This window comes from Macrosteles quadrilineatus, unplaced genomic scaffold (genome assembly GCF_028750875.1).
Source record: "Macrosteles quadrilineatus isolate MER2022 unplaced genomic scaffold, UCM_ALF_1.0 Scaffold_2__2_contigs__length_208266976, whole genome shotgun sequence".
NCBI classification, from domain to species: domain Eukaryota; kingdom Metazoa; phylum Arthropoda; class Insecta; order Hemiptera; family Cicadellidae; genus Macrosteles; species Macrosteles quadrilineatus.
Genome location: NW_026542595.1, coordinates 13068540 through 13082983, shown reverse-complemented (window position 1 = coordinate 13082983; position 14444 = coordinate 13068540). Strand labels below are relative to the sequence as shown.

At 35.8% G+C, this 14444-nt stretch overlaps 1 protein-coding gene across 1 annotated transcript in view; it reads left to right on the top strand.

The window, feature by feature from the left end:
- Positions 1-13933, top strand: part of LOC128985930 (kinesin-like protein Klp98A) — a 60996-nt gene extending 47063 nt beyond the window's left edge. Inside the window, exons 19-26 of the mRNA XM_054405921.1 lie at positions 451-661; positions 2985-3128; positions 7620-7741; positions 8173-8301; positions 9309-9357; positions 9964-10039; positions 11327-11517; positions 12326-13933. Of these exons, the coding sequence (XP_054261896.1) occupies positions 451-661; positions 2985-3128; positions 7620-7741; positions 8173-8301; positions 9309-9357; positions 9964-10039; positions 11327-11517; positions 12326-12553 (1150 nt within the window). The 3' untranslated portion in view covers positions 12554-13933. The remainder of the gene's footprint in view (positions 1-450; positions 662-2984; positions 3129-7619; positions 7742-8172; positions 8302-9308; positions 9358-9963; positions 10040-11326; positions 11518-12325) is intronic.
- Positions 13934-14444: the final 511 nt, after the last annotated feature.

Genomic DNA, 14444 nt, shown 5'->3' with positions numbered 1-14444 from the left:
GGCCTCTCCTACTGGATAAAACTAAATTCAAAAATTTTTGCGCACTCATCCACCCAGCGCATAGCTGTCTACGCTCCTGGCATCGGCCGGCCATCAGGCAGCCACAGCAAAAAATATAATGAATGGAATGGACTGGATCGCCACAAAACGATAAAACAAAATTAAAACCTGAAGATTGTCTGTTATTTGAAGGCAAAGTGTTCCCAAAATATCAATGACCTGCAGACCCACAGTAAAAAGGTACACTTGACAACTATGAATCACAACCAAGGAAAAACAGGTTTTGCAGTTAGGAAAACCAGGAAAAATGCTTAAAGTTTGATCCAGGAGTTCTGTGTCCACCAGGCCTAAAAGATCCACTATTTAGTATAAAAAGCCACATAATGTTATTGTTATAGCACCTGATTACACTATGTTCATGTTGTATTCAATAAACCATCTGTTATGCAGAATGACACTAGATCTGGTACCTGTGGTTACTGACATGACCAGTTCCCCTGAAACATTTCACACAGCTGGGTCGACCTCCCCTCCTACCATGAGTGACAGTGGAGTAGGACTAGGCAGACCCGGGGATGACAGTGATGAGGTCAGCAGTACTGATGACTCTGGCAGACATCAGCACCACACCAGCTACAGGCTGCGCTTTCTGTACAACAGGGTAAGTAGAATTTGACTGGTATGCCAATGATTTGTACGGAGCCTTTGTTCCTGCAGAAATTCCCCATAAACTTAGCGTACGTATTGGCCTTTTATCCAGTTTAAATAGTGTATAATCCAAAAAGAACATGGAGCCTCTGTTCTTGAAGAAATGTTTATATTTATCTCCCATATATTTCACCTCGGTTTGGGTAGGTAGGAGTGTGGCCTCTTTCGCACAATAAATTTAACGTATTTATTTAGTTTTGCCTTATAATCCAGTGTATATAGGGTGAAAAGAATAAGTCACAATCTCCCTAAAGATGCCACACTCCAAAACACTAGGAATATTAAATACACATCCATCTTAATAAAAGTTAAAGTTAACAAAATAAAAGGGGTAGTGTTGTGAAGACGGTTCCTGCAATCCACATGACAATAAACATTATGTTTCCAATGGTGGCAAAAATGTTTAAAATGTCAGTACGGGATCTGGATCCAGATCTTGAAAAATTTGGATCCGGATCCGAAGATTGGACTTACTATCATTAGAATGGGTGAAAAAAAACTTAATATTTACAGAAATCCAATTTAAATCATACTGTTAAATAAAAAATTGAATTGTTAATGTTTATAGGTTGATGTAATAAGAATAAGATATAGAATAATATAGCTTATATGGCTAGTCAACGTCACAGAATGTATGTCGACGTCTATAAATTTTTTGGATAAGCTAAAGAATGGTGAAAACCAGAGTTCGTTATCCCTTCTCTATCCAAAATAATAGCCAATATTACCATTACATTGATAAAATGAATCTTCCTGCTAAGTTTGCAGAGTGTAGGGGTCCCGGCCACTGGTCGTAAATTCAGGGTTTATATAATCTAACCTAACCTAACCTAACCAAACTTCTATTATTCTATTATTCTTATTATTGGTGAGTCGGTGGCTCAGTTGGTAGCGTCGCGGACTTCGGGCCCAAGGCAGTAGTGTCGTGGGTTCGGACCCTGGTCACTGTCACAAACTTTTATATCAGTACAGTTCACCTTTGTACTGTACCGGCTTACCCCTTGCTTCGCTGTATACGTTCTACACACAGATCTGTAGTCTATGTGGACGGCCAAATGCAAGGTTAAAAGAGGCCGCCAACCTCTAAAATACCCCCGCCGCAGCAAACCTGCAGACTAAGCGAATTTCCATTTGCCTGATTTGATTTTCAATTAAATCTATTCAAATAACATTAGGTTTAACGAGTACCTAGGTTTGCTGCCTACAGGGTAATAAAGTGTGTTTTTCAGTAAAATATTAACAGCTTAGTATAAAATAAATCGATTGGCTAAGTTTGATCCAAATATATGCATAAACAAGCAAACTACAAAAGTTTACTTATTCTCCATAAGAATAACATGGGAATTTTTAATTTATAATTTTCTCCGTAACCAATAACCATACAAAAACACTTCAATATACTGAATTATTTGTTTTTTTAAGCTCTTCAAAATGGTCTAGAAGAAATTTGGGAAATTTTATGTTTTGAGGGTCAAAAATGAGAAAAACCAATTTTTACCCCATAAATCCCCCCATAAAACCCCGTTCCCATGGTCCGATCATGCTGGCTCGCGAACTCGTTCGAATAAACGTAGGTTTACACGTTTGTACCAAATTTCATCGAAATCGGACCATTTTTGCTCGAGTTATCGTGCTGACGGACACACATATATATATATATATATATATATATATGAATTTGAACGGATGGTGTTTTTGGCTTCTAGGAACATCAAAATGAAAAAGTAAATCGGTCCCGGGACTAAGTCTTACCATGAGACCTACGGTAATAGCTTATTCCCTATAGGGAAATTCGCTAATATTCCCTATAGGGAAATTCGCTAAAAAAATATATATATGCGAATTAGGGCCAGAGGATACCGGTTCTACGCTTCCCAAGTTTGCACGACCCCCAAGAAGGTATTTCTGTATATTTACTTAAAAAAATATTAGATGTGGGGGTCTTGACTTTTTATTCACCTGTATGACACAGAGTCTTGTATATGGATACGGCATTATTGAGGACAATTTTTACAAATTCAAAAAAATTACTTCTACTTGGAACGATTTCTGATTGACTATGAATTTTATAATTTAGTAGGATTTATAAAAACATAGGTAACTAAAAAAATGGTTTATCACATAATTGTAGTTTACGGAACAATCCCGTATGGTAAAGATAGTGTTAACGACACAAAAGGAAAACTTCTAAAAATCTAAAAACTTCTACAAATGTCGTTATGACTATTTACACGAGTTGCGTACACTACCTACTTTACCTTGCCTTTTCTTTGCAGATGAAACACCATGACAAATCTGAAGACCAGAATCTCTCTAAGACTATGAAGTTACTGATGCAGAAAATTACAAGACAGAGACTACATATTATACGGTCTCTTGAAGCAGATATTGACCAAATCGATACAAATCAGGAAATAAGTGTAAGTTTCTTTGCTGCATTCGAGGAGTGTTGAGAGTAAAGCACCTTTCTTGCTATTGATAACAACACTCGAGTACTTCCAAACAATTTTTACAAATTCGACCTGTGCAATGTTTGTTACAAGCCCTTTGAAGAAACACTATTTACTGCACTCAATACTTTTTCACTGTACAGGGTGTCTACTAAATCTGGTTTGAAAAATTCAAGGAGTTTTCCATGAGAATTCAAGAAAATTTTTTGAATTTTAAGAACTAATATCGAAACCCTACTTTAAGCTTTATCACAGCATTTTATATCAACTCAAACTTTTAAAGATTTTTAAAAGAAATCATTATTTTTATTAAATAATGTATTTAACTAATATATTTAAAATATGTACGTCAAAAATAGTAAGTTAGAAATTGTATTATTTATTTTTTTAATAACTGGTAAGTTAGATACTATAACTTTAAAACAAAACTTTCCCAAGAAATAATAGTTTATACAACATATTGAAACAGTATTAATAACAGTGAGGCGAGACCAGTTATCAAGCTGCGGTCGCAGCAATATCAGTGAGCATATTTTGCGGTTTAGGCGACACCGATAATTGTTTCCCAAGATCGCGACAATACCATGCATATTTTGAATTTCGGCGACACCAGTTTCAATCGTCTCTCGCAATCGCGGCAATACCTGTGAGCATATTTTACTATATCGGCTACGCCGATAATCGTTTCCCGCAACCGTGGCAATACCCATGAACATATTTTGCGGTTTGGGCAACAATTATAGGGATGGACGAGATTGGATTTTTAGTTTGAGACGAGACGAGATGGGATTTTTTATTCGTCATAAAATTTTGAGATGAGATGGGATTTTTTATATCTCATAAATTTTGAGACGAGATCGAGGCGAGATTTCCCTTCTCATACATAACGGGAAATGCAAGTTCCACATTTTAACCTGATTTTTTAAACATTTTTAAATACCTACTGATTTATGATGGACTGGTTAAATAACAAAAAAAAAATAATAGACAAAAATATTTTAAATCTTTTATTAAAAAAGTATGTACAGTGCAACTTGGTTATTACGGCCTTGGCCATAACGTCAACACGGATATAACGTCATTCAAGCCTAAGTCCCGCCAAACTTAAAGTGTAAGCATTGGTAAAACCTCGGATTTATCGTCAAAATATTTTAAAACCTCGTATATAACATAAAAAAAATTCCGCTCTAACAACAAAGTAACCTTGTGTAAATGGCTAAAATGAGCAATGCTTGCAATGTAGTGCATCACAGACGTATTCATTAGTCTATTTTTGGATACGGCCTTGAGCACTTCATTGTGCAGTCGTCATTGCATCTACCCCCACCCCCACCCCCTTCCAACACTGCCGCTGTCCCGTCCCGCGGCATCACCCCCCTCACCACCCCACAAGGTCATTGCCCGTTGCATCAACCTGTCCCTCACACACCCCCCACCTAACACTGCCATTGTCCCGGGAATCCATCTTGCACGTAGACAGCTTAGCAGGTGGTTACAGTACCGTTGTCTCTAGGTCAGTGTCACTACGTCTGGTTTTGTGTCAACAAGTAAAAATCTTTGTTCGTGCGTTTGGACAGTTTTTTTTTTTAGTTTTGAACAGTGCCGAATTCTTAAACATACAGTAAATTACAGTAGGTGTCCGGCAGTTATGGCAGGTGTTAAACAAAAGGTTTTGCCGATAAAAGAAAAAGTGCATGTTACAAAACAGTGTGAAGACGGACGTAAGATAGCAGACGTGTGTCGGGAGTTTGGGTTGGTCAATTCCACTGTTGGATCAATTTTGAAGAATAAGGACAAAATTTTGAAGGCATTTCAAGAAGATGGGGAGAATGTGAAAAGAATCAAAGGATGTGATCGTAGTGATATTGATGCAGCTCTTCTAAAATGGTTCAAACAATGCCGCAGTTCAAAAATCCCCGTGAGTGGTCCACTTTTAAAAGAAAAAGCATCGGAGTTTGGACAGATGTTTGGAGTAGATTTTGTTTGCTCAAACGGAGGATTGACCGGTTCAAAGCAAGGCACTCAATTTCATTTGCTAAAATTTGTGGTGAGGCTAAATCCGTCGACTCAAGTGTCACTAGTGACTGGCTATCTGAAATATGGCCAGTAGTGCGGCAAAACTACAGAGAAGAGGACATTTTCAACGGAGATGAGACAGGACTTTTTTACAAATTGATGCCAGACAAAACCCTCCAGTTTAAAAATGAAAAATGTGTCGGTGGAAAATTGTCAAAACAAAGAGTGACCGCTTATGTTTGTGCGAATATGACGGGTTCAGAAAAAAGGAAACTTTTAGTTATCGGGAAAAGTGCACGACCTAGATGTTTCAAAAATGTAAAAAAGCTACCTGTAACTTACACAGCCAACAAGAAAGCATGGATCTCTGCCATATTCGAAGAAGAATTAAGGAAGTGGGACAGGGAGCTGTCATCAAAAAATAGAAACATACTTCTCCTTGTTGACAACTGTGCAGCTCATCCAAAATTGAAGCTGGCCAACATCGAGCTGGTTTTTTCCCGGCCAATTGCACAAGCATTTTGCAGCCGATGGACCAAGGCGTAATCCGAAGCTTTAAGTGCCACTACCGAAAGCAGCTTTTGAAAAAAATGATACTCTGCATGGACACTGCACAACCAATGAACATAACTGTGTTGGATGCCATCCAGTACGTAGACAACGCTTGGAGGGATATGACGCCAAGGACAATCTCAAAATGCTTCAGGAAAGCAGGACTTTCAGCTGCTGCTCCTGAGGACGAAGAAGAAGATGAGTTGCCAATCTCAGAATGGATCAAGCAATTTCAGACTAACCAACTTGATTTTGGGCAAGATCTTGATGGTTATGCATCAGTCGACGACAACGTTGAAACTTTCCAAATACTTAGTGACGCAGAAATTGTCAATGAGGTAAAAAATTTACAAACAGAGGAAAAGGCAGAAGAAGAAGAAAATGAAGGCGAGGAAGAAGATGGCGACTGTCCGACTACGCAAGAGGCTTTCCAAGCAGCTGAGACACTTCGTGGTTTTTTCCGCTTCAGGGATGCTTCTGCTACCACACTTGAAGCTACCCAGCACCTTCACAAAATGACGGAGAAAATCTACTTTTCTGAGAGGGGTGTGCAGAAGAAAATTACAGATTTCTTCCAGCAGTAGGATTTCATTTGTAAGCTTGCATTTTTACTAACCATTTCATATTATGCTTCATTATTCATTTGATTTTTATCTATACTATTATAAAAAAGAGGTGGTTGCTGTATGTGTGTATGTGTGTATGGGAAAAGTAAACTCGAAAAATACTGGTCGGATTGGGCTGAAATTTGGCATGATGATAGCTCACATTCCCGATTAACATATAGGCATATTCTTATTTCAAAAATCCTTTCGGGCTCCGCCCCAGTTGCTCTGGAGTTTCCCATGTTAACCTTATGAGAAATGGAATTATTGAATCTTAACAGCTGTTTCAATTAAACAAGTTGGTTCTGTTCTATGATGTTCAATAGCATTAAAGTTTCAAGGATTACCAACAGGGTGCAGCACTACTATTTCTTTTACATTTATGACAACAGCTAATTTGCAACCAAAAGGTGAGTGAGCGTAGGGAACGAACTTCAACCTGGAGGCGAGTTAGCGTAGCGAACGAGCTAACCTGAAGGCAAGTGAGCGCAGCGAACGAGCTCCAACCTAAAGGTGAGTGAGCGTAGCGAACGAGCTCCAACCTAAAGGTGAGTGAGCGTAGCGAACGAGCTCCAACCTAAAGGTGAGTGAGCGTAGCGAACAAACTTCAACCAGGACGTGATTGAGCCATGCGAACGAGATAATCTTGAAAATTAAGAAGTTAAAGGGGGCAAAGCCCGCGGGTTACAGCTAGTGTAGGATAAACCTACAGTACTGTAAAGTATTTCTTGATAAAAAACCATAACGTAAGCTACATTATTTTGGCAATTTATAACTTTTACTATACACTTAACTGTAATTTATAAATTCAGTTGTATTTACACCAATAATGTCATTAAAGTATGTTTTTATAAAAACAGAGATTATTTTTTTGTTTATTATTATTTATTAAAAACAGAGATTTCCTATGTTATTTAATAATAAGCTTTATGACCCTTTTATAGTGTCACTCTGATATAGCGTCAAAAATTGTGTGGTCCCTTAAATGACGTTATAACCAAGTTGCACTGTATATATGAATTTGAACGGATGGTGTTTTTGGCCTCTGGGGACCTCAAAACCAAAAAGTAAATTGTTCCCGGGTCTAGGTCTCTAAGAGTTTAGCAGTAGGGCTGTGTACTGTGATTAGCCATGATCTTTTGCTCTGTTTTTGTAACATCTGATTGATTACTAAGCAATAATCTTACAGTGCTACAGTTATCGCAAAATTCTGATCCACACTTCTCTTAAAAAGGCCAATATAGCTGGCACAACACAACAACCTGTTTACATATTCCAAAATTTTCAGGTTTTACAAGATCTTAAAAGGGAATATGTTAGACTAGAAAAGAAATTGGAAGATCGGGGGAAGGAAAATGTGAGAAGAAATAGTGACGAATCAGAGGATGCATCTACATCTACTGAGGATACGTAAGTACTACATTGATTAAATAAACTGTTGGCTAACTGAGGGTAGGGTAAGTTGAGGCTGAAATCTTCTCAAACCTGTGGCAGACCTTTACCACAAAAACCTGTAGCTTGGTAAACAACTCAAATGGAGAACATATGTTTATTGTTCATTGTTCACATACCTCAAAATTGATTAACTTTATACTTTTATATCTGAATCCATTCAAGCCACATAGGAGTAAAAAAAAAAACTCAGAACTATCAAACTTAAAATAAAAAGATAAACATTTTTTATTTAATTTCTCCAACTTGAACTCACCTATACAGTCACTACATAAATATAAAGTCCATTGCTGAATTTAAAACTTCCACATTCCTGAGGTTACTCTTATATCTCACAAACTCGGCAAGTAAATTGTGATAGTTTACTTGACTGTGTGTACTGTTGACAGCAACTCGCTGTGTGGCACAGTCAAGATGGACAGCTCGGGTCACATTCCCCGCAGTTGTCATCACATGTGTATGTCCACACAGGAGCTCGGCCACACACAAGACTCACCGCAACATCTCCGCATGATGCAGTTAGTACCTACAACAAATATTGCCATTATTTTAGCAGCCAAAACCTACTTTTGCTATTTTGTCGGACAGGGTGATTGAATTAATTAAAAAAACCAAAGTGACTTTGCCAGCAAATATTTCTTGTACAGTAGAGTCCCACAAACTCGGCGTAATGTGGACTGGAAGAATGCCGAGTTTGTGAAATGCCGGGTTATCAGGAACAAGGGTTTAAAATAAGAAAAATACAATTTTTTAAGCTTTTTAACCGCCTTTTTTATTTATATTACAAGTCAGTATTAAGTCATCAGATATAGTACAACAAATCCTTGGTATGAGTTACGAATGATTTGCTTGAGCTGGCTTGAGTCCATTTTTAACACGGACTCAAAAAATCACTAATTTTCTGAGCCAGGTGATGGCCGAGTTATCCAGACTGCCGGGTTATCGAGAGCCGAGTTTGCGGGACTCTACTGTAATATGTTAATCAATTTTTGTTTCCCTTAATTGCCCTAGCTATAAACTTGTAATTAGTCAAACAGGTATGTAGCACTAATGCAGTCGATGGGGAGGGAGCAGACCAATGGTGAGCCAGAAACTTTAGTCCCTGAGGTCAGTTCAAATTCGGCCAACACCAATGGGTTTTATCCATTTGATAATGCAGTTACACCCTAGGCCTAACCTGGAGTAATGTGTAAAACAATTCTGGGCTATAATGGCCTAACATAACTAAGGGAACCTTTTTATTTATTTACTTTTTTATTTTCACGGTGCTTAGAAATACATTATTGTTTTTATTTTCAGCCCTCGACTAAATGTTTATTTTCTAATGTTATAGACTTGACTCTATTCAACACAATATGTACTCTGTATTTTACTGAATAAAGAATGATTTTATTTGAATTGGTCCTAAGCTATAAAGATGGGACATGAAACAAGTCACAGCCAATTGTTACTTAGTTTGTGTATTGATTTTCTTTTCTCAAATTATACATTACCAAAATATTAATTTATCCTCAATGTATTGCAGGTTGAGAAGACAAGTACCACTGAGCCCACTTATGAATTTATCTGTTTCTGTGAGTATAATTTATTACCAACTAGAAAATAAAATCATAACCTATTGTTACCCTACTTGTTATCTGGACAACTTAAATTCTTTCTTGTTTGAATAAAAAGTGTTCTGATTCATGAATATCATTGTATATTTTACTAGATATAATAAACTGTTTCTATCCATCAATACATGTTTAAAAAAATTATTGTTTTAAAAACATTACATCATCTTGTCTTCTTTTTTAGTTAAAACTTTAAAACATCATATTTTGACACTTAGACATGAATACAATATCATTATCACATTATTTATGAGTGAGATGTAATGAGTCTAGATTTACTCTCCCTACATCAAATGGGTTATATTTAGTCTCAAGCCATTTGTTGTATTAAATTTAAGTGTAGAGTATAATGTCCCACCTCCATAAACCATAAATAATGATATTATTTCATGCAAATCGGATCATTAAGTAGAAATTATTATCGTTAAACAATGATGAATTACAGCAAAGCTTGTTCATTAAGTCTAAAAATATATTTCATAGCATATTTAAGTGGCCTTCCGAAGTAATTTAAAGCAAATTATTAGTGATCAGCTTTTTGTAATAAAGCATTTTTATCCATTTCAGAGTCAGTATATGGATCACATACCCCCTTACAACTACTCTATGGCGAGATCCATGCCCTCACTAAATCCCTCTTACGGTAAGTTATAAAATACCCCCACCGTAGCAAACCTGCAGACTAAGCAAATTTCTGATTGCCTGATTATTTTCACTACTAACATATTTTCTTAAACAGGAAGGATTTATTCCCTATAAAAAAAGAAAAAAAAACATTAGGTAGAACAAGTACCTAAGTTTGCTGCTACAGGGAGAGTAATAATGTGTGTTTTTTTAGATAAACTAGTTGCTCTGCCCGTGCTTCGCTACGGGGTGAGAATGCAGAAAAGAATAATTTGGTTTTACTTTAAGATACTATAACATACTATAAGAAACAGGTACAACACACTTACCAGGAAACATATAGGCAAAGGCTCAATCCTGCTTATTGAATATTTAAATTAAGATATCTTAATGTATGACAGTACTATCATTTTATATAGTTTATAGCATTTAAAATATATGCAAAAGTATAATTCATTGACCACATGGCACCAAGAAACAATTCTCCTTGTAAACAAATTAAATTAAATAGCAGAACAGCATTTCTGACAACAGCTGGAGTTTCATAACAATGTTTGTTTCCCATGTTAATCTTATGGAGAAATACAAAACTTTAAAGGGCCCCCAGGCCTCACTCTCTAATTATTTTCCTGAAAAGAAAGTTTCCTGCACAACTTCACATTACGCTCTTTCCAATGACACCAAAAACATGTCAATCGGTTCAGTAGTTTCGTAGGAGTAATTGTCACAAAAAACCTGCTTGCGTATTAAATAAGTAATATAATATAATAATATTAAATAAGTATAGATGTTCATTGTGTAGTATAAAATGAAATAAATTTTTTAAGTTTGATCAAAATATATCCATAAAAAAGTATCCTCCATAGAGAAAACATTGGAATTTTAAATTTACAGTTTTTTTGTATTTTTTCTGTAACCAATACAAATACACTTAAAGATAAAATTAATTTATATGCTTTTTAAACTCTACAAAATGATTTGGGTAGAAATTGGGAAATTGGGGGTAAAAATGAGAAAAACCAATTTATAAAAACCTCTATATAAATACTCTTAGATATTGTTCATGTTCCCATTCATAGTCCAATCATGCTGGTTTGTGAATGAACTTAGGTTTACACGTTTATTTTCTACTCGAGTTTTTGTGCAAAAAAAAACACACATTTTATATAATATGAATTTTAACTGATGGTGTTTTTGTTAAAAACTAACCTACTCTTAAACTGAAATAGAAGTTTACATAGGTATTGATTTATGTTATAATATTGACCTGTCTATGGAAGGATACTAATATAAGATATGTTGCCAGGATGGGAGAGCAGTGATAGCGAGCCATTGACAGTGAGAGTGCCAACCTATGTACTGCGAGGTGCTGGCAGCAACACTCACTATGCATATGAAGTGAGGGTGAGTGTGGCCGGCGAGTGCTGGGCAATACTACGGCGATACAGCCGCTTCAGGGAACTCCACCTGCAGATGAAACAGAAATACGGAGCTAAGGTAAGTCATGTCAAATCAATTGTAAACTTTTCAAACTTGCTGTCGAATAAAAAAATATATATATGTGTCGTGACTAATTCTTTAAAACTCCAGAATTTATAAGCAACTGCAAAACCAAGTAAATTGAACAAATTTGTGACTTAAGTAAAATATGATCATGTTTTCAACTACTGTGCTGTTTCTAACTAAAAAATAAAATGATTGCTACCAGAACGTCTAGTTGACCAAGAATCTGTGAAAACATGCACGAGAGCTTGTGTGAATCACGATGAGCGGGATAAAGTCTATGCATTCAATATGCATTTGGTATTTTAGTCAGTGGGAAACTATATTATTTTGATAATTTCACCTAACTTTTTAGTGCTGAGCAACCATTAATTAATGACTTTTTGTCGGTTCAGCTCTTTTATTAGTCATCGCCTTAAGTAAGAAACAGCCAGAAATAAAGAGGGTTTTCCTTTTCAGTGTGGTGGTGATTGTAACCTTTGTCCAAAGATATTGATTTTTGAAAATGGTTTTGAGGTTCAATTCGTACAAATCATAAATTCATTTAAATATGCAATACTTTGAGTATATCGGGATGGATTTGTAATTGCTGCCCCCGCAATATTCAAGGCCGAACTTGGGTAGACTTCATTGTAAGTTGTGTCACCAAAAGGCCTGTGCTCAGGTACTGTACTGAATTGCCGATATCTGAAATCTGTATCAGTACCAACAATATAACATCAGTGTTCAATACCTGTAGTTTTACCAAGAACCTATGGCTTCAGGTACCAACCTAGTAATACCAATGTTACAAATATCGCAGGTGACTGCTCTGAACCTGCCTCCGCGCCGCTTGTTTTCCCGCAACGCTGAGTGGCTAGCACAAGAGCGACGGCCACAGCTAGAGCGCTACCTACAGTCACTACTACAGGTTATGACTCAGATACCCTCCTCCCCTCTCAGCTCAGCCTCCACCAAGGCTGCCCTCCTACAGCTGTCTCCATTCTTTAGACGAGGAGTGTTTGAGACCAGCAAGTACGGGACCAGCTAAACCACTCATCTCACCTGTACATCGTCATTTTATACAGTTTCACTTACATCTTAAGCTTAAAACAACGTAAAACCCAAATTATTATCTGACAGCTTTGACATTTATTTAAAAAAATTATCCTTTGCCAGGGTAAGGCATTCAAAAGAATGTAGCCTAATATGTTAAACTTATTTTAACTCTGTTTTGATTATTGCCAAAGATTAAATTATCATACATGAAAGACAGGTTAATATAATTGAACTATTATAATTCAAGTTCTTTTTAATGGGCAATTGATATTTTTTTAAACCTGTATTGATTTTAAAATTATTTTCAAAAATGTGACTCAATTAATCAACCTTAAATTATTTTAATTCACCATTTATAATCAAGTTCCTAAAACTACTAGATATAATAAAAAGTTAAACCATATTTTCGTTTCTCTAAAGACAACATTAAAAACTTCCAAATTGATGCAGCCATGTGTAGCTATACAGATGTATTAAAAAGTGGTTATACTTTTTTAGTGCAGATAAGTGACAATAAGCAAATTTTATAGACTTTTTAAGATGTTGATTGGCTTTGTTTTTGTTTGGTGATAAATATATGTGTGAGTATAAGTTGATTGGTGCTTGAAAAGACGGTATAAACTATTGTGTTGTAAATATGTGAATAATACTGTGACAATAATGTAAAGTTATGTTACATTGCCTCAATAGTGCTTTTTGACCTTCTAATGTTACCATCCTGTGCCTATGAGTCATTCTTGTAGATCTGCCTTTAGATATTTAACTAATTGTTACAGGGGTGCGAGTTGTTTACAAATACATCTTTAAATTATATGGTTACTGTCATATTGGTGCTGAAATTGTTAATTTATTATCTGTTAACAACTGTCTAAAACTGTTAAATACAAAATTAGTGTTAAGTTTTACCATGGATAAAACATAGTCCCTTAGTAGATTTCCCATCCTTATGGAACAGCTGAAGCCAAAATGTTATTGTTAGTTCTTTCCAGTTTTCTGTAGATATTGTGTTCTGTTTACAATTTGTTTCTTGTTATTTCAGTAATTTAAAAGCTTGTTTAACCAAATAAAACTATCTAATCATAAACAATAACTCCCCCACAAGCTATATAACCTAACAGTGAGACACAAATAATGAGAAACTAACCCTAAAATAATACAAACAAATTGTAAACAAAACATGACATCAACAGAAAACCAGACAGACTAACAATAACATTGGCTTCAGCTGTTCCATAAGGATGGGAAATCTACTAAGGGACTATGATTTATCTATGGTTTTACTAAAAGAGTTATAATCTTGATGTTATTATTACAAAATTAAAAACACTTGCCTTCTAATATTGTAATCAAATACAAACAATCGTGCTATAAACATATTGTTGTATTCAACGTAACAATTAATATCCTGTGTTTTTTAAGGGAGTTGATTGTAAAATTGCCCTGAGTTGAAGCAGTTAATACAAAACACCCCTTTACATAGCACAATGTTTCAATCTTACTGTGATACTTAATATATTGCAATATATACTTTGCAATATTTATTTAAGTAAGCTGGAATAGTATATTTATTATGTAAAGTGACTCTTTTTTCGCTCCGGTCGGAAAATGAGCGAGGGTTGAAATAGTTATTTGTGTAACTAGTGGTGAAAGTGGCACTTTGCTGCACACGAGAGCAATGTTTACGCACGAGCCGCAGGCGAGTGTGGAATGATCTCGAGTGCAGCAAAGGCCTTTTTTCACTCGTGTTACACATTATATTTTTCCTACAGTCACTATAAAGCATATAAATAATTAGTCTTTCAAACACTATGCAACACGTTTTTAGGTTCAGCTGGCAACACAAATGGTGCTCTAGAGAAAGTAGTACCCGCGGTCCATATCAC